Source organism: Gobio gobio (genome assembly GCF_949357685.1).
Source record: "Gobio gobio genome assembly, chromosome: 20".
NCBI classification, from domain to species: domain Eukaryota; kingdom Metazoa; phylum Chordata; class Actinopteri; order Cypriniformes; family Gobionidae; genus Gobio; species Gobio gobio.
In genome coordinates this window covers 44,614,616-44,640,472 of record NC_137113.1, presented here as the reverse complement: position 1 = coordinate 44,640,472, position 25,857 = coordinate 44,614,616, and the positions used below count along the sequence as shown (strand labels likewise).

General features: G+C 38.6%; 1 protein-coding gene across 1 annotated transcript in view; it reads right to left on the bottom strand.

Annotated features, from left to right (window-relative positions):
- tanc2b (tetratricopeptide repeat, ankyrin repeat and coiled-coil containing 2b) overlaps positions 1-25,857 on the bottom strand; it is a 94,483-nt gene that overhangs the window by 50,971 nt on the left and 17,655 nt on the right. The window contains exon 5 of the mRNA XM_079801649.1: positions 6,685-6,810. Coding sequence (XP_079657775.1) covers positions 6,685-6,810 — 126 coding nt within the window. The remainder of the gene's footprint in view (positions 1-6,684; positions 6,811-25,857) is intronic.

The window sequence follows — 25,857 nt, the reverse complement described above, 5'->3', positions numbered from 1 at the left end:
GCATATATTTTATGCACATAATATAAATAACATAATATAATATAATATAATATAATATAATTAATATAATTAATGTAATTAATATAATATAATATAATATAATATAATATAATATAATATAATATAATATAATATAATATAATATAATATAATATAATATAATATAATATAATATAATATAATATAATATAATATAATATAATATTCAAACAAGAGTTTGGGAAAAGTAACCATAGAATAGAATAAAATATATTTTTTATTATATTATGTTAATTATATTATGTTAATTATATTATGTTAATTATATTATATTATATTATAATATTATATTATATGCACATAATAAAAATAGCATAATACATTCATATAATATAATATAATTAACATAACATAACATAACATAACATAACATAACATAACATAACATAACATAACATAACATAACATAACATAATATAATATAATATAATATAATATAATATAATATAATATATGCAAACAAGAGTTTGGGAAAGGTAAGCATAGAATAAAATAAAATATATTTTTAAATTATATTATATTATATTATATTTATTATATTAATTATATTTATTATATTATATTAATTATATTAATTATATTATTATATTAATTATATTATTATATTATATTATATTATATTATATTATATTATATTATATTATATTATATTATATTATATTATATTATATTATATTATATTATATGCACATAATAAAAATAACATAATACATTAATATAATATAATATAATATAATATAATATAATATAATATAATATAATATAATATAATATAATATAATATAATATAATATAATATAATATAATATAATATAATATAATATAATAATTGCAAAAAAAAGTTTGGGGAAATTAAGCATAAAAAATAAATAAAATAGATTTCATAGGGCCCCATGTTTCCACACCTACCAGACAACTAATTCATCCACATCACAGAATACAGTACAATACAGCCGTTCCAGAGGACCGTACACAACTACTGCTACTCACAAGGGGACATTTCACACAGGACAGAAGGGACAGAGATCAGCCTGTGCAGGAACCCACACTTACGTGACTGTGACTGCCAGGCATGGCTGTTAGCGGAAGCTGAGACAGACACAGACAGGCCACAGGAGAAAGAGAGAGAGAGAGAGAGAGAAAGAGAGAGCTTGCACTGAAAAAGCAAATCACTCAAAATAAAAAAAATGGTGAGGACTTCAGGTGAGACGAGGAAGATGTGAGAGACGGGTTAAACGGGAAAACGTCATTTACATATGTTCCCAGAGTCACATCTGTGCATTCAAGATCCAAAGTTTACACTTGTTAGGTGGCAAATGAAGGGTTTTTAAATGGTGAGAGTGATAGACTGACCATCGAAGACATTTGATCTCTTGCTCTGATCTTTCCCAATGCGTCAATAAGGGGACAAAAATGTTTTATGTCTGATAAATTAAAATTGGCCTAGTTAATTAGCCTAGTGGTCCTGACTAGCAATAGATCACCTCTTACAAACTGATTTCCTGAACATTCACAGGTACTTATTCAGCAACACCAAACCACAAATGTGCTTCATATCAACAAGTATGAAATATCGAGTCAAGTACCCTTTGGGGTACATGTACCATGGTAAAAGAATATGACTGAATGAAACATTACGGTGGTTTACTGTAACATAGTACTTGAACACACACCTGAAGACACTTTGGATAATTGTCAGAGTGCTTCAAATCAAGCGTCTGGTCTAACGATCAGTCATGACAGTAAATACCTCACATGGAGTGCTAGTAATCCATTTAAGAGGTGAAATAAGCCGTTTCTCACACACACAAGGATAATCACGATGACTATAGAGAGAGTGTTGCATTGAGAGGGTGACGCACAGTAAAGTGATGCAGTTATGTTGCTTTAAAGGAAAGTTGTGTGTTTAATACAAGTTAAGCTCTATCGATCGCATAACGTGACAATGTTCACTGCCATGGGAAAAAATATTCCTATCACCCCTCAGTTTTTTAAGTTCAAATATTCCACTGTTCTCTATGTAAAGTCTTCTGTATTTCAAAGCTTCGAGTCTTAAAAGAAACGAATACTTTTATTTGGCAAGGACACATTAAATTGATCAAAAGTGACAGCGAAAACATTTATGTTACAAAAGATTTCTCTTTCAAATAAAGGCTGCTCTTTTGAACTTTCTATTCATCAGAATCATGAAAAAAATGCATCACGGTTTCCACAAAAATATGAAGCTGCGCAGCTGTTTTCAACATTGATAATAAATCATCATATCAGAATGATTTCTGAAGGATCATGTGACACTGAAGACTGGAGTAATGATGCTGGAAATTCAGCTTTGATCACAGGAATAAATTACATCTTAAAATATATTCAAATAGAAAATATTTCAATATATATCAGTTTTTACTGTATTTTTGTGATATGCACTATATTGCCAAAAGTTTTAGGACGTCTGCCTTTACATGCACACTTTCATGACATCCCATTCTTAATCCGTAGGGTTTAATATGGAGTTGGCCCACCCTTCGCAGCTCTAACAGCTTCATCTCTTCTGGGAAGGCTTTCCACAAGGTTTAGGAGTGTGTTTATGGGAATTTTTGACCATTCTTCTAGAAGCGCATTTGTGAGGTCAGGCACTGATGTTGGACGAGAAGGTCTGGCTCTCAGTCTCCGCTCTAATTCATCCCAAAGGTGTTCTATCGGGTTGAGGTCAGGACTCTGTGCAGGCCAGTCAAGTTCCTCCACACCAAACTCGCTCATCCATGTCTTTATGGAGCGACACTTTGGGCACTGATCAGTCATGTTGGGACAGGAAGGGGGCATCCCCAAACTGTTCTCACAAAGTTGGGAGCATGAAATTGTCCAAAATGTCTTGGTATGCCGAAGCATTAAGAGTTCCTTTCACTGGAACTAAGAGGCCAAGCCCAACCCCTGAAAAACAACCCCACACCATAATCCCCCCTCCACCAAACTTTACACATGGCACAATGCAGTCAGGCAAGTCCCGTTCTCCTGGCAACCGCCAAAACCCAGACTCGTCCATTGGATTGCGAGTCAGAGAAGTGTGATTGGTCACTCCAGAGAACACGTCTCTACTGCTCTAGAGTCCAGTGCTGGCGTGCTTTACCCCACTGCATCCCATGCTTTGCATTGCACTTGGTGATGTAAGGCTTGGATGAGTTGCTCGGCCATGGAAACCCATTCCATGAAGCTCTACACACTGTTCTTGAGCTCATCTGAAGGCCACAGAAGTTTGTAGCTCTTGACTCTACAGAAAGTTGGCGACTTCTGCGCACTGTGACCCTCAGCATGCGCTGACCCCGCTCTGTGGCCTACCACTTTGTGGCTGAGTTGCTGTTGTTCCCAATTGCTTCCACTTTGTTATAACACCACTAACAGTTGAGGAAATTTCACGAATGGACTTATTGCACAGGTGGTGACCTATCACGGTACCACGCTTGAGTTCACTGAGCTCCTGAGAGTGAGCCACTCTTTCACAAATTGTTCCCCTGTTAATTCCATTATATAACAATTTCATAGTTAGTTTTTTTGTGAGTGTGTGATTTTTGTGGCAAAAACATGTTTCGGATGTTGGGCTTTGGTTCTGTCAGGACGATGGTTCCTCGAGGCAGTGTTTAATAATAAGCTATATCATATTATGAGAGTCACCTTTGCCTTCTCTCTCCTGATTGCGAATCGGATGCAGTGAGCTATTTTAATTATTCACCAGGTGAGAGTGGCTCAGCAGACCAGCAGGCGTAACACAGTCCAGCGTCACTGAGTGTGTGTGTGTGTGTGTACGTCTGGGGAACCGGAGGTTTTGAGGTCACGCCAAGGCCCTGGATTCCTCATTAGCTGATGAAGATAAAGCGTGAGGGTGAGCATGTGAGCCGAGATGTGTCCTCCTCACCCAGCGGACATCAACAGAGGCCTGTTAAATCAGCTTCCACTCTCTTTATCCGAGTGTGTTTAGCACTCCAAAAATATTTAGGCCTAAATTTAAGATTTATGTATTTAGATTGCGTAACGTCGCTGTTGGGCAGAAACATCCTATCTCCATATATCTCCATATTTTGTATTTGAGGAGCGGAGAAGAGTGTCTAAGTCTATCTTTTGTCATCGAGTCATAGCCTGTACTGTCTTAAATAGTAGCAGCTTCGTCTTTAATAACACAGAAAGTACAGAAAATACAGGGAAAAAAACAGATTGTCCGCAAAGCTACAGTAAACTTTATAACCTTAAAGTTGATGAAAACATAATATGACGCACTTACTACCTCAGATGTGTCCGTTTGAATGATGACACATATCCAAAACTCTGTTGATTTTGGTAATATGTTAATAATATAATGACACATGCAAGTGTCTGACTAGATATAAAGCAACAATATACATTTTGAAAATGCGGTGTTATTAATTATTTTAAAAATACAGCGTTTTTGTAGTTTTTGTAGATATGAGGTTTCCACCCGACAGCGGCGATGTAAAATAATCCACCCATTTTGATTACCAGTCCCTCCAGAAAAACGCGATTATGCGATCGCGTGATTTAATGCATAATCAGCCAAAGTCCGCATATTTATGCGGGGGCCGCATTTTTTCAAATACGCCGCACTTTTGCCGCGGAAATGGGCAATTTATGCTGCAAAAGTGCGCCGTATTTGAAAAAATAAATATGTGCAAAATATGTGGGGCTAGCATGATTTCATAATCCCCGCATTTTCGTTGCAAAAAAGTTATATATTTAAGCAGAAAGTTGAACATTTTTCGTTTACTTCACACAAGAGCCGCCATTTCCCCCTATTGCCATGGGAACGTTTTGAAGTGACGTAATTACCCGACGTAATCACGCAAATTCCCATTTGCCAACAAAAATAACAGCAAAAGACAGCGCAAAGCAGTTTCCCGGTGTGTTGACCGATTTCAAAACACAGCATCATAAAGCTTCGAAGCGTTATGAATCAGTGAGTCGATTCAGCGGTTTGGATCGCCAAAGTCACGTATTTCAGCAGTTTGACACGCGATCCGAATCATGAATCGACTCACTGATTCATAACGCTTCGAAGCTTCATGATGCCGTGTTTTGAAATCGGTCATCACTATACAAGTCGTTATATAGGGTTTTTTTTGCGCACAAAAACTATTCTCGCCGCTTCATAAAGTTATTGTAGAACCACTGTAGTGAGATGGACTTTGTAACGACGTCTTTAGTACCTTTTATGGGTCTTGAGAGTGTAAATTGTGCCAATGGAGGCCTTTCTGAGCCATCGGATTTCAACTAAAATATCTTAATTTGTGTTCTGAAGGTCTTACGGGTGTCTAACGATATGAGGGGAAGTCATTAATGACAGAATTTTCATTTTTGGGTGAACTAACCCTTTAAGAGAATGCACTTTGTGCATTGGAAGCACTCAAATGTCTGTTTTGTATAGCTACCTCTGTAAAACAGGAAGTTATTTATTCTTTTTTTTTTTCAGAAGTTGTAGCATATTCCTTTTGTAAAGCTACAGGACTTGTTGTACTCAATGTTTTGTAAATTTGAGCCATGTGTTTATTAAGGTCTTCAATAAAACAAGATGAGAACTTAAATATTCCCAGCACTTTCTGTGATGTAGTGCTTTTTTTCTCTTTTTCATCAAACCGCAGTTTTTGCAAGTTCCCGCAATTTTAAGCGCATAAAATTGCATAAATATCCCGCATTTTCCATCGCATTTTTTTAGAAAACGTGCCGCATAATCAAGGATTTTTGCCCGCAACAATCGCAAAAAAAAGCCACATTTTTCTGGAAGGACTGTTATGTGATGCATATTTCTGCACTCCAAAAAAATAATGTCATAGTTTATTTGAACCATTATTGACTAATTGAATTGCATCTATTAGATTTTCTTTAAATAATCTGTAACACTTTAGTTTACACTATTCTCACTATTAAAGTTGCTTATTAGCATGCATATACTAGGATATTGGCTGCTTATTAGTACTTATAAAGCACATATTAATGCCTTATTCTGCATGACTATATTCTACATCTCATAATCACCCAATACCTAAACGTAACAACTACCTTACTAACTATTAATAAGCAGTAATTAGGAGTTTATTAATAGTGAGAATTGGTATGTATGTACTGTGAAACAAGCAATATTCAGCTAACATGTATAAGATTGAAACAAATTGGATTTATTGATGATAAATATATAAAACTGGCTTTTGTGTATTTAAAACACTTTCAGTTTATCAATACTATTACAGAAATCTTACCCGTTTCATTGACAGTTATGCATCATATTATGTTTATTTGAGTTTTTAAATTGTGCAATCCAAATATATGGATGAATGAATTTTCTATGCAATAAATCGTCCATTTTTTTGAGGGTAGAGGTTGAACGCAGCGTCTCAGCACACACACACTGACAGTAATACACAGAGACAGGGCAGACGGGGACGCAACCCTGCCTTCCGTACAAACACTCGTCGTGGGAGTCAATGAGACAGACGAGGAAAAGCTACGCCAGAAGAATGAGAGAATGAGGCTAAACGGGGATCTATGGACACTTTTTGACATCAAAGCAAATATATTTGTGAGTTGGCATCCATGCACAGGATCAGGGTGATGTAAATCAAAGCTAAGCAGCTGGAGGCCGATGCTCACCTCGCAGGTCCTGCCCGGAGCGGCCCGCGGACGTGTTCTGTCGGGGCATCCGCAGGGAGGTGCGCAGGGGGGCGTGTCTCTGCTCATCCAAGTAGGCCAAGTCCTCCAGGTGGGCCGAACTGGTGGCTAATGGGACACATAATGAGAGGACATGGATGAAGTTGAGCTCATCTGATTGTACCTAAGCCAAGCATTATTATAACCATTGCTATAGCAAGCACTCAGAATGTATGCATTGTACAATGATGCTTACAAACAGTTTGTCACATCCACGTTTTCTTGAAATGCACTGATAAAATCCCAGATTCACAGTATGAAGATGACCACAGTGCCATCTAAATGATCCTTTTCCGTGACCCACAAAAGTCTGATTAAATCCGGATCAGGAAGAGAGAAGGTTTGAAGTTGCCATTGTGAACACTACACTTATCCGTCTTTCCAGGGTGCAAAATCGCTCCAAGCCTCTGTCTAAACTCTTGTGGTGGAACTGCTCCATTTCAGTCCTACTGTGTTGGATAACAAAGACTTGTGTGGTGTTAACCGAGCATGTCTAGTTCTGCTCTGACTGGACTGAATGTGTGCGCATGAGGGCTGACTGGAGATGACTGGGAATCATGGGAAGAGAGCTGGGCGAGAACGCTTCTGTATATGGGGTGAGCGCAGCAGCTGGGAATTTTGGGGAGGGGTCGAAGTGGAGTCAGAACGGCTAACAGAAAGATCCTGCCAGCCAGCCAGGACGGGATTGGTGGGAGGAGGAGCCGGGCGGATCCTGTCAATGTTACTAACAATTAGTGAAACCAGTCAACAAGGCACTTATCCGTTCTGTTATTATTTACTCCCTTTCATATCATTAGTAACCCATATGCCATTAAAGGGATAGTTCACCCAAAAATGAAAATTAGCCCATGATTTACTCACCCTCAAGCCATTATAGGTGTATATGTCATTCTTCTTTCAGACGAATACAATCGGAGTTATACTAAAAAATGTCCTGGCTAATCCAAGCTTTATAATGGCAGTGAATGGGAGCCGGAAATTTGAAACCCAAAAAAGTGCATCCATCCATTATAAACGTATTCCACACAGCTCTGGGGGGTTAATAAAGGCCTTCTGAAGCAAAGTGACGCGTTCGTGTATGAAAAATATCCATATTTAACACGTTATAAAGTAAATTATCTATCTTCCGCCAGACCGCCTTCCGTATTCAACTTACGAAGAAAGTGTAACACCTATTACAGTTCAAAACACGTTAGCTTACGTCCAACGTCTTAAGGCCCTTTCACACCGGACGTGTAACGAAAAAGTAAACATTTAAGTGTCACAGTTGAAGGTTGAAATCAAAAGGTTATGTTATTGTTGTGTATAGCCTACAGTGGGCAAACACAGCTGCATCTGTACAGCTGTAAACACAACTACAGCTGTAATCTCATGAGAAATGCCATACCTGGCAAAGGTTAATGTTCAGTGTTAATTTTGACAGCAAATTTTGATTTAGTTTTAGTCATAGTCTTTTGACTTAAATGCCATTTAGTTTTAGTCATATTTTCGTCACCTGAATTGTTTTTAGTTTTAGTCTAGTTTTAGTCGACTAAATATCATAAGATTTTAGTCAACTAAATACAGTATTTAGTCTCCTAAAATCTAATGAGTTTAGTTAAATTGTAATACATTAAGCATTTAAGCCTTACATAACCGACTGTCACTTGAACTGACATTTTGACATCATTTTGTTTTTGACATTAAAAATACACGAGAGAGCTCAGTTCACTTTTTTGTTTGTTTTCTAAAAACAGCTATATAGATTTTTATAACTTTGTATTTCTGTTTTAGTCAGTAGGCCATATCAGGTTACGCTAAAGCTTCAAATAAGTTTGTTTATTTTTTTATTTTAATTTCAGTTACTATTTATTGAATTTCAAGTAATGAAGAATTTTTAAATTTTAGTTAACTATTATAACCCTGATACTTTATTGAATGTGTGTCAAATACTGGTCTTTCCTCCTGAATATGAATTAAATGGGAATTAAATTAAATACATGGGAATTAAATAAATGGGAATTAAATTAAATTTATTGTGTAACCAAAAACGAATATATAATGCCTGACTTGTAATTATAAACAAGCTCGAAATACACAGGGACTCTTATTTTGAAATGTCTGCTGCGCCTCTGTTGCAGTTGCAGCTGCTCATTCAAGTTCAGATGACGTAAAATATGCATTGTTACAACCGTCTACAAAATATTACTATATAAACATCGTAAAATGAACATTGTCATTATTCATCAGCATTAGTTCATAAACAATTGCCTGGCATAAATGTGCGCTGCCTGTAGTTTCCCAGCGGTTAGATCAGCACGATCAAATCAAATGTGCGCATCTGTTACACAGGACATCAGTTCTGACGGGATCTCTTCCCTAATCGTCTCTCCCTAACATTTTTGTCTCGTTTTAATTTTTTGACGAACTTGACAGTTGATTTTCGTCATAGTTTTTGTCATCCAACACTAGTTTTTATTTAGTTATCGTCTCGTTTTCGTCAGTGAAAAAAGGTCGTTTGACGGAAATTATGCCGAAAATTATTCATAAGCTAATGACATCAACTGGACATTTCGTGACCTTTGTTTCCTTGTATGTGATTGGTTTAAGCCTTTTCTATCGCTGCGAGTGTTAAAAAAAAATTGTCATCGAAACCAAAAAAATAAACATTGTTTTTTCGCCGCAGCACATTCCCGTTCGGTATGGAAGCACTCATTACACAAACTGATCAAAAAATAAAATCATTGCGCAAATTATTCGCGCGTCAAAATCGCATCCAGTGTGAAAGGACCTTTTAAGGAACACTTTTTTGGAACTGGCTTATTTTCCAGCTTCCCTAGAGTTAAACAGTTGAGTTGCAGTCAGTACCGCCACTCCTTTTACACAGAGCGCACATGATCGCTAATTTGTGAACTCGCCTTTGTATTCAACTTAAAGGAACACGCCACTTTTTTGGAAATAGGCTCATTTTCCGACTACCCTAGAGTTAAACAGTTGAGTTTTACCGTTTTCTAATCCATTCAGTCGATCTCCGGGTCTGGCGGTAGCACTTTTAGCATAGCTTAGCATAGATCATTGAATCTGATTAGACCGTTAGCATCTCGCTCAAAAATGACCAAAGACTTTCGATATTTTTGCTTTGCTGCCGTCCCTGAAATAGGCTAACTTCCGTCAACATAACCGACGTGACAACCTGCTTACACAGGGAGCGCTGGGGACTATTTTCAGGCGCTTTGAATATCATTGCGCCGCTGCACTCATGGGACGGCTCAAAGTTCCTTGCTTACTACGCAGGAATGAGAGTATAGTATAGCAACTTTTCATTTTCCGTCGGTCTTAGTACACGATGTAACTACAAAGAGCTTTAAATAGGAAAAATATCGAAACTCTTTGGTAATTTTTCTGAGCGAGATGCTAACGGTCTAATCAGATTCAATGATCTATGCTAAGCTATGCTAAAAGTGCTACCGCCAGACCCGGAGATCGGCTGAATGGTATTCAAAAACGGTAAAACTCAACTGTTTAAATCTAGGGGAGTCGGAAAATGAGCCTATTTTTTAAAAAAAGTGGCGTGTTTCTTTAAGTTGAATACAAAGGCGAGTTCACAAATCTGCGATCATGTGCGCTCTGTGTAAAGGGAGTGGCGGTACTGACTGCACATTTTACAAGATTTGTCGATGACGCTCAGGATCTGTTGCGCACCAAATGCACATCGTTCAGTCAGTCATCTTTCCTTACCACCTTCATATGACGAGTGAAGCGTAATGTACTGCAATGTAACCGACAACCGACTCGCTTTGGGCACATCCCTCATTATTAGTATTATTATGGTCATTATTAATCATATTTTCATTGCATCATTATGTAAGAATCATGACAGGCCTAGTCATGCAGCACAGGTGATTTTCTGAGAGATCTTTGCCGTCTTTTGAGAAGCAGTTTGTGTTATTTTCAGTTCGATGGTTATTTTTGATTTTTGATATAGTCTTCATAGAATGACTTTGTGCGAGTGAATGTCTTATTGTGAGTGGATCAGATGAAATAGAAAGGGTTCTCTACACACACACACAGACAGACACACACATAAAACATCATTTTGAAATTGATTTTGGGTGTGCTTTTGTGTGTTATCATGTGTGCGTGTGTGTATATGACCAGACAGCCTTGTTCTGAGATAATACTTTGAAATTGAATTTGTGTGTGTGTGTGTGCGTACGTGCCTGCGTGTGAGTGTGTGCGTGCGCAGTGCCACAGGTGCATCTTATTCCAGGAAACTGCAGGAGGACGAATTTGGCGTTCTGTTTTCAGTGAGACTGGAAAACTAGCAATTACTGTAGCCTTAGAATCGAATTAAAGACGTTTGTTCTCACGAGGACCTTCCAGTGCATTAAAATCGAGCTGAGTCAGGTTGAGCTGCCCTTATTGGACCAGTTAGAGTCTCATTACGCAGTAAGGGAAATACAAATGCGATAGAAATGAATCCAGCCAAGCAACACAGCCTGACTTCGTTCAGCCAGAGTTAAAAGGTTCACCTAATAATGAAGGTTTTTTCATCATTTATTCTCCATCATGTCATTCTAAACATGGAACAGAAAAGAAAATATCAGGCCGACATTGAAAGTTGATAGGGACTGGGGCTGTTAAGCCCCCAAAAATGTCCATGCAAATTGTACACTATACTAAAGATTTTCTGAAGCCATACAGTAACTTTATGGCAATAATGATTTATCTTGAAGCACCATATTTAAACATACACTACTGTTCAAAATGTCTTATGCTCATCAAGGCTGCATCAAAAATACAGTAAGTCAGTAATATCATGAAATATTAATACAATTAAAAAATAAAAATTAAAAATAAAAACACAAATGTATTCCTGTCCTCCAGTCTTCAGTAGCCACGTTTATATGCAAACCTTTTTGTCATTCCGATTAAAATCATTCCGATTGAAAGATTCGGTGGACTGTTTACATGAGACGTTTTCTAAACCGATTGGTGTTTACATGTGCTGATGCTTTCAATCGGAATCATTTTGTGACATGCGCACACAGTTTGTCTGTCGCATAGATTCGTAACGTTGCCAATTATAATAACTGTGAAGTTCGTGGATCAATAAATCTGTGTTGGTCATTTTTATATTTATTTATTTTTCTGTGGGCAGACATGCAGTAGTTTAATCTAACTTATATCCTATACAATGGCTATTTCAACAGCTGTGAATGATGAATGCGGACTCAAAATGAATTCAATTAATTTAATTCGAAAAACACAAAATTAACAATAAAATGCACCCGAATTATTAATAAAAAAAGCATTGAAGACGTGCTCCGCATCATTACTAGAAACATACTAAACGCATAAATATTTCAGATGATTAAGGAAAGATACCATAATCACAGAGGTAGGCTATAAATATTAAAAAAAGTAATTAAAGTAGACCGTGGGTAATGTTACTTAACCAATTTGAAGCAGTTGTTGAACTTTTTTATATAACTTACGAGAAACAGGGAAATATCGGTACGTCCTCTCCAGCAGCTTGAATGTTCCCCGTTGCACTGGCAACTCTCAACGGCCACCAGGACTTATACAGTTTTATAAAAGCAATTTATTATTTGTTGTTAAGTGTAAGAATCACCTCAGAAAAAATAAATTATTCTGTCAGGCGCAGTTGAAGCCTCGGACAAAGGCTGGAGAGGAGATGCTGTAGCCAGGCTGTCTGTGTCATTATTCCAACATTATGTTCATAACTTTTTATGAAATAAAAAAAAGTTTAATACTTCAGAAAAATGAACTTTCCTCTCTTGTCAACATGAGCCTGGTGAGAGCGCGGCGCGCGCTCTTCAATTGTGGCGCGCGCGCGCTGTATATCACGTCACAGAAAGACGTGCACTCAAGATCAGGTCGTTTACATGGTGGATTTTTTCCGTTTGATCGGTTCATGAAAAGGTTTATCCCACCTCTCTCAAACCGATTACAATTTCATTCGGTTTGGGCATTTTCATTCCGATTGAGGCGTTTATATGGAGCTTTTTCATTCGGATTGGACTTTTAAACCGATTACAGTGCTCCATGTAAACGCACCTATTGTCACATGATCCTGCAGAAATCATTCTAATTTGCTAATTAGAGCTTAGATTGCCCTCAAAAAATAAAAAGGGGGTAATCCAGCCCCCGAAAAGCGTACCTTCCATAGGGGCAGCCATTGCTAACCAAGCCATCACCTGCTGTTAGCATCCCATTGACTCCCATTCATTTTGGCCTCACTTTGACAGCGAATAACTTTACATCTGAGGCCTTTAAAGACTCCATTTGTCCATTGTTTATTTCTAAACAAACACAACAATGTATAAAAGGCTCCATTACCTTGTATCTTACACTATCGCCCCGTAGAAGCTGTTTTTGTAAAAAGTAGGCTAACGATTGCGTCATAACCACGCGACTCGGTCGCGCTGTACCGTATTGACCCGAGGAGAAGCTCGCAGGCAATCTTTTACTGTCTATGAGGCAATCGGGGGGACGTGGAGTCATAAACGCCGATAGAGATGTCGCAAATCCTGCTTCATTCGTCAAAAGTTGCTCCTGCTCACTCTCTCTGTCGCTACAAGATTCGGTGATTCAGAGTTTACGTTGCACAACTACTAGAAGACTTGTCACTGTCACACAGGCTGATCACGTCACATCTACGCCGTCAAGCTCAGTCTGAGGCTGTGCAGTACATCAGCCATCAGGAAGTGACTGCTTCTAATTGACTTCACTTTTCCCCGTTGAAGTCTATGGAGTCGCTCTGTCCATTTCTTTTACTGTCTATGGGTAAAATGACGTTCGCTCAAATCCCGCTCAGACATGACATTTATCTGTACTGTAGCCTACTATACTTGTTGTAGCCATTAAACAATGTATTTTGTTTCATATTTATGTTAAAATGTTATGTTATTTTAAAATTTCCACTGATTATGAAAAGTGCAAAGATGCGAGTGGGTCAGAAATGATTTTTCAAGTTTTGTTTTGTAGAAAGCATTTCTTTAAAGCGAATGTCGTTTTGTATAAATTGTATCTTAATTTTTTATCAATGTTTCATGGATTTACAGTTTTTCTCAGTCGCTTTGGTACATTTCTCAGATCAGAATTGAAATTCTCAAAACGACCTGTTCAATCTTCAAAAGCAAGTAAAAAGCAGTTTCTCATTTCTTTTCATTTCTCAAGTTGCAAATGCTTTGGTGCATCCACGCAAATGATTATGTACAATTCTCTGCTGTTTCCTACATTATCATTTGCTTATGTCATGTTGATCAAAATGTACTATAATGGGTCTCTGTTGAATAGTCTCACCACCGACAACATTTAGGCATTAGTTCATAGCATAAGTCCTTACATGCAAAGTGGTTGAACAAGCTGTCATAATATGTCAAGCATATTTCTATACATTTCCATAAGACTGTGGCCCAACAGACAGGAACGTTCCTACAGCACTGCGTGTACAGTTTTCCCTAAGGAGATTGTCCTATGTTCACATTTCTACTCTGTTTTTCTTCTTTGTGCTATGCAGTGCTGTCTTTTCCTTTCTGTATCACAATGACATGGTCTGTCAACAAACTACAGTACAAACAGTGAAAGCGTAAATGTGAATCTTGTCCAGTCTCTTGCAATCAAACTCCCACATACAACCTACAATTTACAATAATTGTCATCAAAACTTTAGCCATATTTACATCAGAACATCCCTCCAGGGTACACTGTTATATTGACAACATGACTAAGCAATTTGACTGTCTTATCCGTACACAATGACACAAGGCAATGACATGTTCATTGACACAGATATTTACTTTTGAGAGATTTGAGCAAGAGTCTGGCTTTTGCAGGTAATCCATGGTGTTTTGCTATTTGAGAAATGCTCTTACTGTTTTGTAAATGACGAGGGTGATTCGAGAAGTGTACCAAAGCGACTGAGAAAAGCTGTAAACGAAACAATTCAACACGAAAATAAATATTTAGAGCTGCAGTCTGTAACTTTTTTGGGTTAAAAATGATCCAAAATAAAATTGAGCAAGTACATAACCAGCCAGTGTTCAATACTATCTGCTTACCGTAGCTCGATTTACAACGGTAAGCTTGTAATAATGTTTTTAATTCCAGTGGTACTGGTGGATTTCCGCGGGAAATTCAAGCATGTCTTTACGTCATTCCGTCACATCTGTACACATAATAGGCAAGTGGGCTATATTGCGTGTGAGGATGTTGGAGGTGGAGATTTATATCCTTTTCTCACAGCACTTTATATAATTAAACTAATCAATTTGATGGCGGATCCAGAAAGGTTCAAACGACAATCACCAGTGACAACTGGAGATTCACCCGTTGTAAAATGCAAAAGACTTCGGACTTTCAGGGTGCATCTCAATCAGCTCCCTAGTTGAGTAGTCAGGGCATAAGTCAATGGGCTGACTCCCTGATCAGTGCCCTGACTACTGAACCAGGAGCTGATTGAGACGCACCCTCGGAGTGGCTACAGAAAAAAGAGACTGCAACCGGGCCCGTGCGAAAAAAACAAGGATAAAAATGGCTTTTGAAAGGTGGCGTGAACTCCGTGTTTTTTAAAGGGGTCATAGAATGGTACATGCACTTTTACAAGTTGATTATACGGAAATGTGTGTTGGCAGTGCCTGTACACAACCATCCTATAATGATAAAAATACATCCAGTGTTTTTTTTTTAATCTCCTTATATATTTTCCCCTGTCTCAAATCGAGCCGTCTGATCGTGTGACGTTACACGGTGTACGCCCCTCCTAAGATTGTTGATTGACAGCAGCGTTTCAACACAGACCCGCCCTGAGCGAGCTGTCATCAGTTCGCCATTGTTGATACTCTGGAGCAGAATGGTGTCTAAGCGGTTGTGGTGTTGTGTTGTTGGGTGTAATAACGAACACAGCAGTCATTTTGATGTTCCTAAATCCGAACCGCTGAAGATGTGTATGACGTTCTCAATATAATTCATAATCCCACGTTTATAATGAACAACGCGTTATATTTGTTATTACAAACTGTGTACTCGGGTGATAAAGTTAACGTGGTAACACTACACTAAGCTTACTTTTGTACATGGTTTATAACGGTGCCTGTTACTGATTAAGAAGTAATGTAAAAAAAAATCTTATAACATCAATCTGTCAATGAACTAACACATCAGTAAACACAGCAACTACGCTACTCTGCCAGTACAAAGATAGATCAAAGTGACATGACGTTAACCAACCATTCAGAAACGTCCTGTTCGAACTTCGATGGGTTCGTCATCTGTTTCTGGTCCGACTCCGTTTCAAAATGATAAGGTTGCTCAGATGTGTCCTCAGAGACTCCCGTTGCCATTATTTCTCGAAAATATACCCTCAAATGTTGTCAAGGCAACACTCCACGTGTGTTGTGTCGGGTCGAACCGAACGCCCCACAGAGCAGAGGGGGCGGGGTGAGCAAAGCTCATTATCATTTAAAGTCACATACACTGAAATGACTTGCTGAAAACTGAGCTGGTTTTGACCAGGTAAAATGAGTGTTTTCTTACAATACTAATGAGAATTTTTAATTAAAGTATATTACAAACTTTTCATTTAGACACTAAAGAATCATATTAACTTGTACAAAAATGTCATTCTATGACCCCTTTAAGGGTTCAAAACGGACGCAGAGGCCGCTTTTTTTCTGCTGGACAAGACATTTCACTGGTTAAATTATGTAATAGAAGCACACTTGTTCGCTTAATTCATCCAGTTTCAGAGTTTTCTTTGTTGTGCCTCGTTTTGCTATGTGCATTATGGTAAATATAAATTATTTTGCGCTAGCTATGAGAGGGAGCAATTCACCTCTACTCCACATTCATTTGTTGGTATATGACAGTTAGAAATTAGACTGCACAGAAATGGAAACTAAACTACAGGTAGCCCTAATACACATTAAATGTAGTCACGCTATGCTGATGTTGTTAACATTAACCATTTGAAAACAAAAGTATAATTTGCACGGTTTGAAGTGATATGATTAGCGATCGTTAGATTTGATCATCATGATTTACTGCAATGCTTTTTGCCCATAGTTGGTCAGAACCATAGACCGTAAAAAAATATGGACGACGCAACTTCATTGACTTCCGCTGACCAGAGTTGAAGCTTTCGTAGGCGCGCTCACGGCGCTGAAATCTTGGGACCGAGTCTGCGCAGTAGAGAACAGGAAGTAGAGGCGCGATTATCAAAAACCCACCCACACTCACAGATGCAGAACAATTCATTATGTTGGTGTGAAATAAACAGTTATGGAAATGTAGAAATTCCAATCTCCTCCCCAAAATCCCGAAAAAGTCTGTTAGTGCCTCAGTGACAACTTCACTCAGAGAAGCCGTCAATCTCAGCTGTCAATCATGACATCACACCCTCCGATTTTATAGCATCAAATAGCGAACTAAAACTCAACTTATTTAAAAAACTAACACTTGAAATGAAATCATCGTAATAAAAACTGCCTAAAATGACAGAAACCATCTTTAGGAAACAATTATTTGAAGTGTAATTGAATTGTTTAGTGTGTCTCGCGTCCATTCTAATACATGGAGGGGTGGGGTTTATGAGCAATACTGGGACCAACCACCGGGGGGCGATCGAGGCGCAGAAGCTTCAGTTTCTGACAGGAGTGCTGCAGGCTTGGTCAGAACAAAAATGGATGTTATCTATTTACTTGTTCAGATGACATTTTCCGATGAAAATTATTATGTTGCTCATACTTTCCAAAAAGTATAATCAGTGATTCTGAATGACATTCTCCTCAAAACATTGGATTCCTCCGCGCTGTGCCGTGCCGAGGCACAATTCACATAAAGTTGATAATTCCGCGAATAACTGCAATTGCAAATGTCGAACAGAGATGGCGACAAAGAGGAAAAACTACGACCTGCAGCTTTAAAGGTCCCGTTTTTCGTGTTTTTTTGAAGTTTTGATTGTGTTTACAGTGTGCAATATAACATGTGTTCATGTTTCGCGTGTACAAAAACACAGTATTTTTCACACAATTTACTTATCTGTATACTGCTGTTTTCACTGTCCTCAAAACGGCTTGAAAGATTTCCCTGTTCTATGAAGTCCCTCCTTCAGAAATACGTAACGAGTTCTGATTGTGCCAGCGGTTCCCGTGTTGTGATTCGACAGCAGCTTAGGGCACGCAGAGCGCACGTTACCGGAAAGGTCACGCCTCTCACCATAACGGGGATGCATGCGCTCAATGATCTCTAAGTACAGCGTCCCTGGGAAAGCCAAACAAAGGTGACTTGACTCCGGGATGAAAATAACAGCGTCTCGACGACATGGCAACAAACAAACTATACGAACGCAACCGAACACAACGCTTCCTATTCTCCACGCGGGAGCAACAAGACCACGCCCCCTTTTTCGCGTATTCTTGTGGGCGGAGGTTAGTCGACAAACTGCTCTACTGACGTAATTAAAGCAGGAAATACCAGGATGTAGTCCTAACGAGCCGTTCGCTGTAGGCTTTGAAAGGGAACTTCTGTTAAATAAAATATCTCGCTTGGCATTGAACTTTGAGCTTTATAATTTTACAGGTATTATAAATGCTCTAACAGCAACATTACACACTAACTAAAGTTTGAAAAATGGGATCACGAAGAACAGGACCTTTAAGGAAAGCCAGTGTTCATGCGAGCAGCTCATGACTGGCGTCTCAGAGCGGTTCTGTTCACAATGCTGTGCTTCACTGCATGTGCTGTGAGTTTAACACGCATTTTTAGACTAATCATGACTTGTGCAACTTTGTACACATTTGTTTCTTAGTTGTAGTATTAGTTCTTACTTTGCTAAAAAAAAAAAATATTGTTTCTGATTATGGCATAGCTTTCTGCTCACCCAATTGACCTATCGGTAAGCTCCTCCCCTCGAACGCAGATGAACCAATAGCAGTTGAGTATCAGTTGCGTTGGGACCGGAACTCGGACATCTTTAGGTGTCAGCGCCATAGAGAAACATTGGAAAATCCGAAGCTCTCATCGGTTTGATAATGTTTATGCTAAAAAAATGCTAAAATGTCGTGCCTGAGGTACTGTAACACTGATTCCAGGGATCCTGAGAGGATTTTCTGTTTGTCATACTCGTTAAGTTACGATTAAAGTCCCTGCTAACATACAAACCATAATAACTAACTGTTCTCACGTCATGTAACACTGTAGGTCAAAAACACGAAGGTCTACATTTCAGTGCCTCTCCATATTAAACTGGTTATATTTAAATTAATTTAATTTTAGATATGTTTAAGGACTCCTATTTTGATGGGTATTATAGTCTATCGGAGTTGTTTTGCAGATACAAAGTTGACGAGTTATTAACTGCACCCTCAAAAAGGCATACACTCTGTGTGTATGTTTACTGTTAGTTGTTTGAGTGTTTTTGTGTAGTTTGCTGTGTATGTTAATGGTAATGCAACGGAGAGAGATAGTTTGTGAATGAGACGTTAATGCGCACTTCTTATGCTTTGTTTGTTCAGCTCTTACAATGATTTTTTTGGAGTGAAAAAGGACATAATAAACTTGATAAACCATCAGTTAAGTCTGGCCATCATTCGGACGGGATATACGCTACATTCTGTGTCCAAAAACATCTTGGGATAAGATTTTCACACTGACAGCTGTACATTGTAAGATATAGCAACTCCGTTTGTTTGTCCGAGTTAGCAACAGTAACTAAGGGGGGTGGGGCTTACCGATAGGTCAATTAGGCTAATAAAGTAATGATTAAAATACACAAATGCTTGATCAAGGGCCGGACCGAGGATAGTGGCGGGTCGGGTTCAAGTTCGGGCTCTAATGCTGATTTGCTACTCAAGAAACATGTATTATTATTATTATTATTAATGTTGAAAACAGTTTTGCTGCATGAAACTGAGATTAATTTCTTATTGCAGGATTCTTTGATGAATAGAAAGTTCAAAAGAACAGCATTTATTTGAAATATATACATTTTATGAATGTCTTTAGGCTACTGTCTTTTTTGATCCTTGCTGAATAAAAATTTGGTAGATCTCATATGGCATTTTGATGATTTGTAATAAAGTGCAAATAAAGTCATTCGAAAGTCATTTTTGGAGCCCCGTTCGCTCTCGTTGTATGGAAAAGAGCAGCCAGGACATCCTGCCAAACATCTCCTTCTGTGTTCCACAGGCGACAGGGATTGGAGTGATATGATATGATATGATACACTTTATTTTAAGGTGACGTAACAGATAATTAAGCATAATTAAAACGAACCCTAAACCTAGCCCTAACAGTAGCTCTATAGGACGTTTAAGTTAATGAATATTACTCAGTACTTATTTGAGTAAATGGAATTTAAAATAAAGTGTAACCTTCTTTTTAATGTGAACTATCCCTTTAAGCTCAGGTTTTATTGTGTTACGTCACACCTGCATCCCCATTCTTTCTTTTCATCCTCTTCTAGAAACCTGTAATTAGGACGCTCACATGTCTTCAGTATCTCTCCTTTCAGCTACACTCCACACAATGCCTCTACAACATTACATAATCTACAATCTGCACTCCTCCGGTTCCATTCACACCTCCTCAACTCCCCTGTTCCTCCGTTCCTCTCTCTCTGTGACGGTTTGAGCTGGTTAAAGCCTGCAGCTTTGATCTCCTCCACCGCGGGAGCTCAGCCAATCCGCAGCCGGCATCCTCCTCTCCCTTCATCTCCATCCTCTCACCCATAATCCCTTGCCTTACCATTATCATTACACCTATTTTTCTTTCATCCACCTCTTCTTCTTTCTCTGTCCTCCTTTTTATTCATTCCTCGTTACATCATTTGGGTTGATAGTGAGTATTTTCTCACTCTCCGCTTCACTGAGATCATCACTTACCTCAGTACATTATTTATATCATTGCCCTTTCATCTTTTTTTTCAGACTTTCATTTTTTCCTCCTACACATCTCTCGTTCGGACTGGATTTGTTTTCTAAGCAATTATTAAGCGTGGATTACATGTACTGATATGGATGATCTTTGTACACGGCAAAAAATGTTTTTCTTACTCAGTATTTTTGTCATGTTTTCCTGTACAAATATCGAAACGTTCTTAAATCAAGACACGTTTACTTCTGAAGCGAAATGACTTAAAGTGGACCTATTATGCCCTTTTACAAAGGCTTGATTTTGTTTTTGGCCTCAACTAGAATAGGTTTTCATTCTTGAATGTTCAAAAAACACATTATTTTTCTCATATCCTCCATTGTTGCAGCTCCTCTCTTCCCAGTCTGTCAGTAACACTCTGATTAGTTCCTGTCTCTATGAAGCCCCTCCTTCTGAAAAGCACAGTGTGCTCTGATTGGTCGGCTGGAAAGCTTATTAGTCTATTGGAATAATCACTCGTGTGTCACTTCATGGCATCATCAGCTGCGCTCAAGGGATCTGGCCTTATGTTGTTGAAGTTTGGTTATTAATAATAAAGCAATATGCTCTGTTGAAATATGTGTGATATATGGTCTAGCTAAACTGCAACGGTAAAGCATAAATTAAAATGATTGTGACGTGTGAAGGGCGAGGAGAATTTATACGTGCGTCAGGCTTCTCGACAAGCAAGACTTCCGCATAGGATACACCTCGCTCATAACTCCTCTGGAAGCTTCCTCACTCCTCGTTCCTCACATCCTCCCGGTGCAGTAGAGAATTGAGATGTCCTTCAAGATGGCTAACTTTGACCAGTTTCTGGGTCACATACGGTGGCCCAGTAGTGCACAACACAACGAAATTTAAAAAGCATAAATAAGTTCACAACACAACGAAATTTAAAAAGCATAAATAAGTTCACGACACAACAAAATAAAGCCACGACATAAAGAAATAAAGCCACAACACAACGAAAAAGCCATAACATAAAGAAATAAAGCCACATCATAACGGAATCAAGCTACAACACAACGAAAAAGCCACAACATAACGAAATAAAGCCACAACATAACGAAATAAAGCCACAACATAACGAAATAAAGCCACAACATAACGAAATAAAGCCACAACATAACGAAATAAAGCCACAAGATAACGAAAAAGCCACAACACAACGAAAAAGCCACAACATAACGGAATTTAAAAAGCAAACATAAGTTCACAACACAACGAAGTATTTCCCACATTATCACTGTATGATAATTGAAATGAACTGATGACATCGCCGTTTTCTCCAGGGCGGCTGTCCGGCCGAATAAAATTCTGTTGCATTATTTTCCTGTTTAACACTGTGAAACTGCTTTGAAACTATCTGCGTTGTTAAAAGCACTATATAAATAAAGTTGACTTGACTTGACAAGTCAAATGTCAACAGAATTCAACTGCACACAGTGTTGTCAAGTCTGCGTTTTTCCCGCGGGCTGTTTCTCCATATCTGCGGGTTGAAGCGACCCCAATTATGTGATATTTAGACACAGGATTGCGAATTTTAGCAGGCAACCCTGCCAAAAAAACACACATTTTACCCCCCCAAACGCCGTCCCTCTCAGAACCTGAAGCCTCTGCGCCTCGATCGCCCCCCGGTGGTTGGTCCCAGTATAGCTCATAAACCCCACCTCTCTCCATGTATTAGAATGGACGTGAGACACACTAAACAATTACATTACACTTAAAATAATGGTTTCCTAAAGATGGTTTCTGTCATTTTAGGCAGTTTTTATCACGATGATTTCATTTCAAGTGTTTTCTTTTTTTAAATAAGTTGAGTTTTAGTGAGTTATTTGATACTATAAAATTGGGGGGTGTGACGTCATGATTGACAGCTGAGATTGACGGCTTCTCTGAGTGAAGTTGTCACTGAGGCACTAACTGACTTTTTTCAGGATTTTGGGAGGAGATTGGAGCTTTGGCTTTAATTTTTACATTTCCATAACTGTTTATTTCACACCAACATAATGAATTGTTCTGCATCTGTGAGAGTGTGGGCGGGCTTTTGATAATCGCGCCTCTACTTCCTGTTCTCTACTGCGCAGACTCGGACCCAAGATGTCAGCGCTGTGAGCGGCCTACGAAAGCTTCAACTCTGGTCAGCGAAGTCAATGAAGTCGTGTCGTCCATATTTTTTTACGGTCTATCGTCCGAACAGCTTCTGTTCGGGCATAGTTGCTCCACAACGGATCAAGTCCAGACCGAACTGCCCGACCTCAAATGTTGCTAAATGGTGCTAAGTTCGGCTGGCATCCAGGCTAGCAAACACCTGTATAGTGTATCCGCGGCTTAAGCCATTCAAATGTATTGACACAGCGCTAGAAGTATCAAGCGCTCCGTGAACCACGTGATGACAGCCTGACAGCAACAGGAGGAGTATGAGACCTGTACTTGAGCAACAGCGCAAACTCTTTCAAAATATTTTAGAGACGATTGTAGACGAAAATGAAGAGAGATTTTATCTTAGTTTTTATTGTATGCAAAACATTTAAGTCTCGTCCTTTTTCGTCAACAATAGTGCATGTTAATTTAGTCTTAGTCAGCGTTTTTGGACATTGGTGCAGTCTCGTCAACGTCTCATCTTAGTCATGGAAAAAAAGGTTGTTGACGAACATATTTAGCTAGTCTCGTCTCGTCTGACGAAATTAACACTAATACAAAACCTCGCAGTGAATGACAGGGTGAACAGGCTAGATATAGGCAGAGGTAATGAGGTAAATGAGACACAGGTGTAAAAATGAGTGCTGATGAGTCCGGGCAAAGGATTATGGGTAATGTAGTCTTTGATGGAATGACAGTCCGGGGTGGCGTGCCCTCTGGGGGTAATCAGGGGCATTCTCACTGGTGAATCGTGACAAATATAGTGACGTGTTCGTTCCTGGAAGAAAACTCCAGACTACAATGGAGGCATTTCAGGGAGTTGAGAAACACTGACACTGATATAGAGAAGAACTCCCGCTGGAGGGTGTTTTTTTTTTTACTTTGAGAGCTTTTTCATGCTCAAACAGCAACAACACACACTAAGGGCCAGATTTACAAAACAGAGGCAAATTATCGTGATTCCATTAAAGCGCAGATGGTAGTGTAAAGTTTAGCGCGTGAAGACAACGCACAAATTAATGAACACAGACGCAGACGGATCATTTCCATAATGACCAACGCAATCTATCAGTTAGCGTCTGGTTTAAGACGCACTTTTTTTGGGCGGTAAATAATGGCACAAACACCAGTAAATCACCTTGCATGATTCATTTAAATACTCTCATGCCTTGAATTTTGCGCCTGAAAATTCATATGCAATAAGATCAGCCGTAAAAATAACCCTGTCTACGCCTTTTCAGGGCTAATTTATCACTGCATGTCTTTAGTCAATCCTGACAGTAGTTTTTAAAGTAAAAAAAAAAAACTGTTAGTAAATCTGGCCCTGAAGAAAGATGAACATGTAAAATTGGATAATAGGTCCTCTTTAAGATGTTTAAAAAAAGTATCAAAATTAAGTGAGTTTATGCTTAAGACAAGACATATACCTGCCAATGGAGTGAGAAAAATTAATACGTTTTTAAGGTCTAAATACAAAGGCAATGTGGGCTAACAAATTCAGCTTTGGTAAGAGTTAAAGCCCCCTGTGGTGAAAATCAAGTTATTAATGTCTATGTGGTGTTTTAATATGCTTTAAGACAAACCATGCATGTGCAAATTCATAAGTCAACACCATTGCTGAGTGTTTTCTCTTTAAAACTGCAGTGAACCAAAGACAGTCTCAAAAACACGGTTAAAATCGTTGGTGTTTCTGACGTCACAAACTACCTTGTAACCAATCACATCGACATGTGGGCGGGTTTTAGCATATCATTAACTCTGATGGCTCTGAAGAAGGAGAGTCTCAAGAGAAGCAGGTTATATTTTTCTGTTGATATGAAAAATCAGGTACATTTAGCAATATAGCGGGTGAATTATGCATATCGTCGCTGCCCGATGAAACTCACGTATGTCCAAAACGGTTACTTTTCAGGAAGTGAAAAAAACACAGTATTTCAAAAGCAGTTGAATGTAGCGTTGTCATACTTGGTGCGGCATCTTTACATGTAACCATATTCTTGCCAGTGTAATGATATACCGGTAATCCACATTTTACCAAAATTGAGTTTAAATGGACATACGTGCATATTTTACAGTAACGGTGGTCGGTACGCGTTCTTCCGATCATTAATTAGAATGGCCAAGTGTGGTTTCATATTGACAGAGGAATACGAGCTGGACATTCTCAGCCTCTGGTGATAGCAGTATGAGTGAGGCATGTTCTAGTGACAACCATGACAGTAGCATTACAGGCTATAATTTGATCAGTTTGACTAAGAAAAAAAAAGTTTGAATCTTATCAATGAGACCGAGTTTATTTACATACTAGCAAGCAAACTAATCTGTGAAGAACTAGATTAGAACTAAACTGTGGAGAGCTTCAATGTCGTACTTTCGGCAATCCAGTGCTGAGCTTCGATGAAACTTCACGAGCCCGGCGAGATGCTTCCACAGGGCGGGGAGATACGCGGCGTGATTGACAGCTTTGACACCAAATGGATATACGTGAAAATCAGATGACATGATTTCACAACTTTTCATTGGCCATTTAGATATGTGAAGCATACTGTATACGGAAATGAACCTGGACATTCAATCCGTCGAAAAATCTCAAAATCGGCAAAATGGACATACGTGGTTTTCATCGGACAGCGACGATATGGTGTATATTACGATGTTATGATGAACTAAATGGCTTTCTCAACTGACGTTCTATGATGTTCAAAACGTTTCTGATTTTAGAAGGCAGACTGAGATGGCGAAAGGGCACATGGTTTGTGAAACATTAGCAACACATTATTATCTGTTCGATAACGTAGTCAAGCAAATGCTAATCATATTATTTACCATGTGTTATGTGTCTGACATTGTAGAGAGCGATACATAAAGCGCATTACCATAGACTTGGTTGGCATGACTGGGAACGCCCACAAAACGTAATATCCGCCATATGCCGTGGGGGAAAACAAGCCATTAGAATGAATGCACGTAGACCTTGTTAGACGCTTTATCTTTACTCTTTGTAGCAATTATGATTTATTTATGCTTGGTGCAGTCCCGAAAAGTTGCCATGTGGCG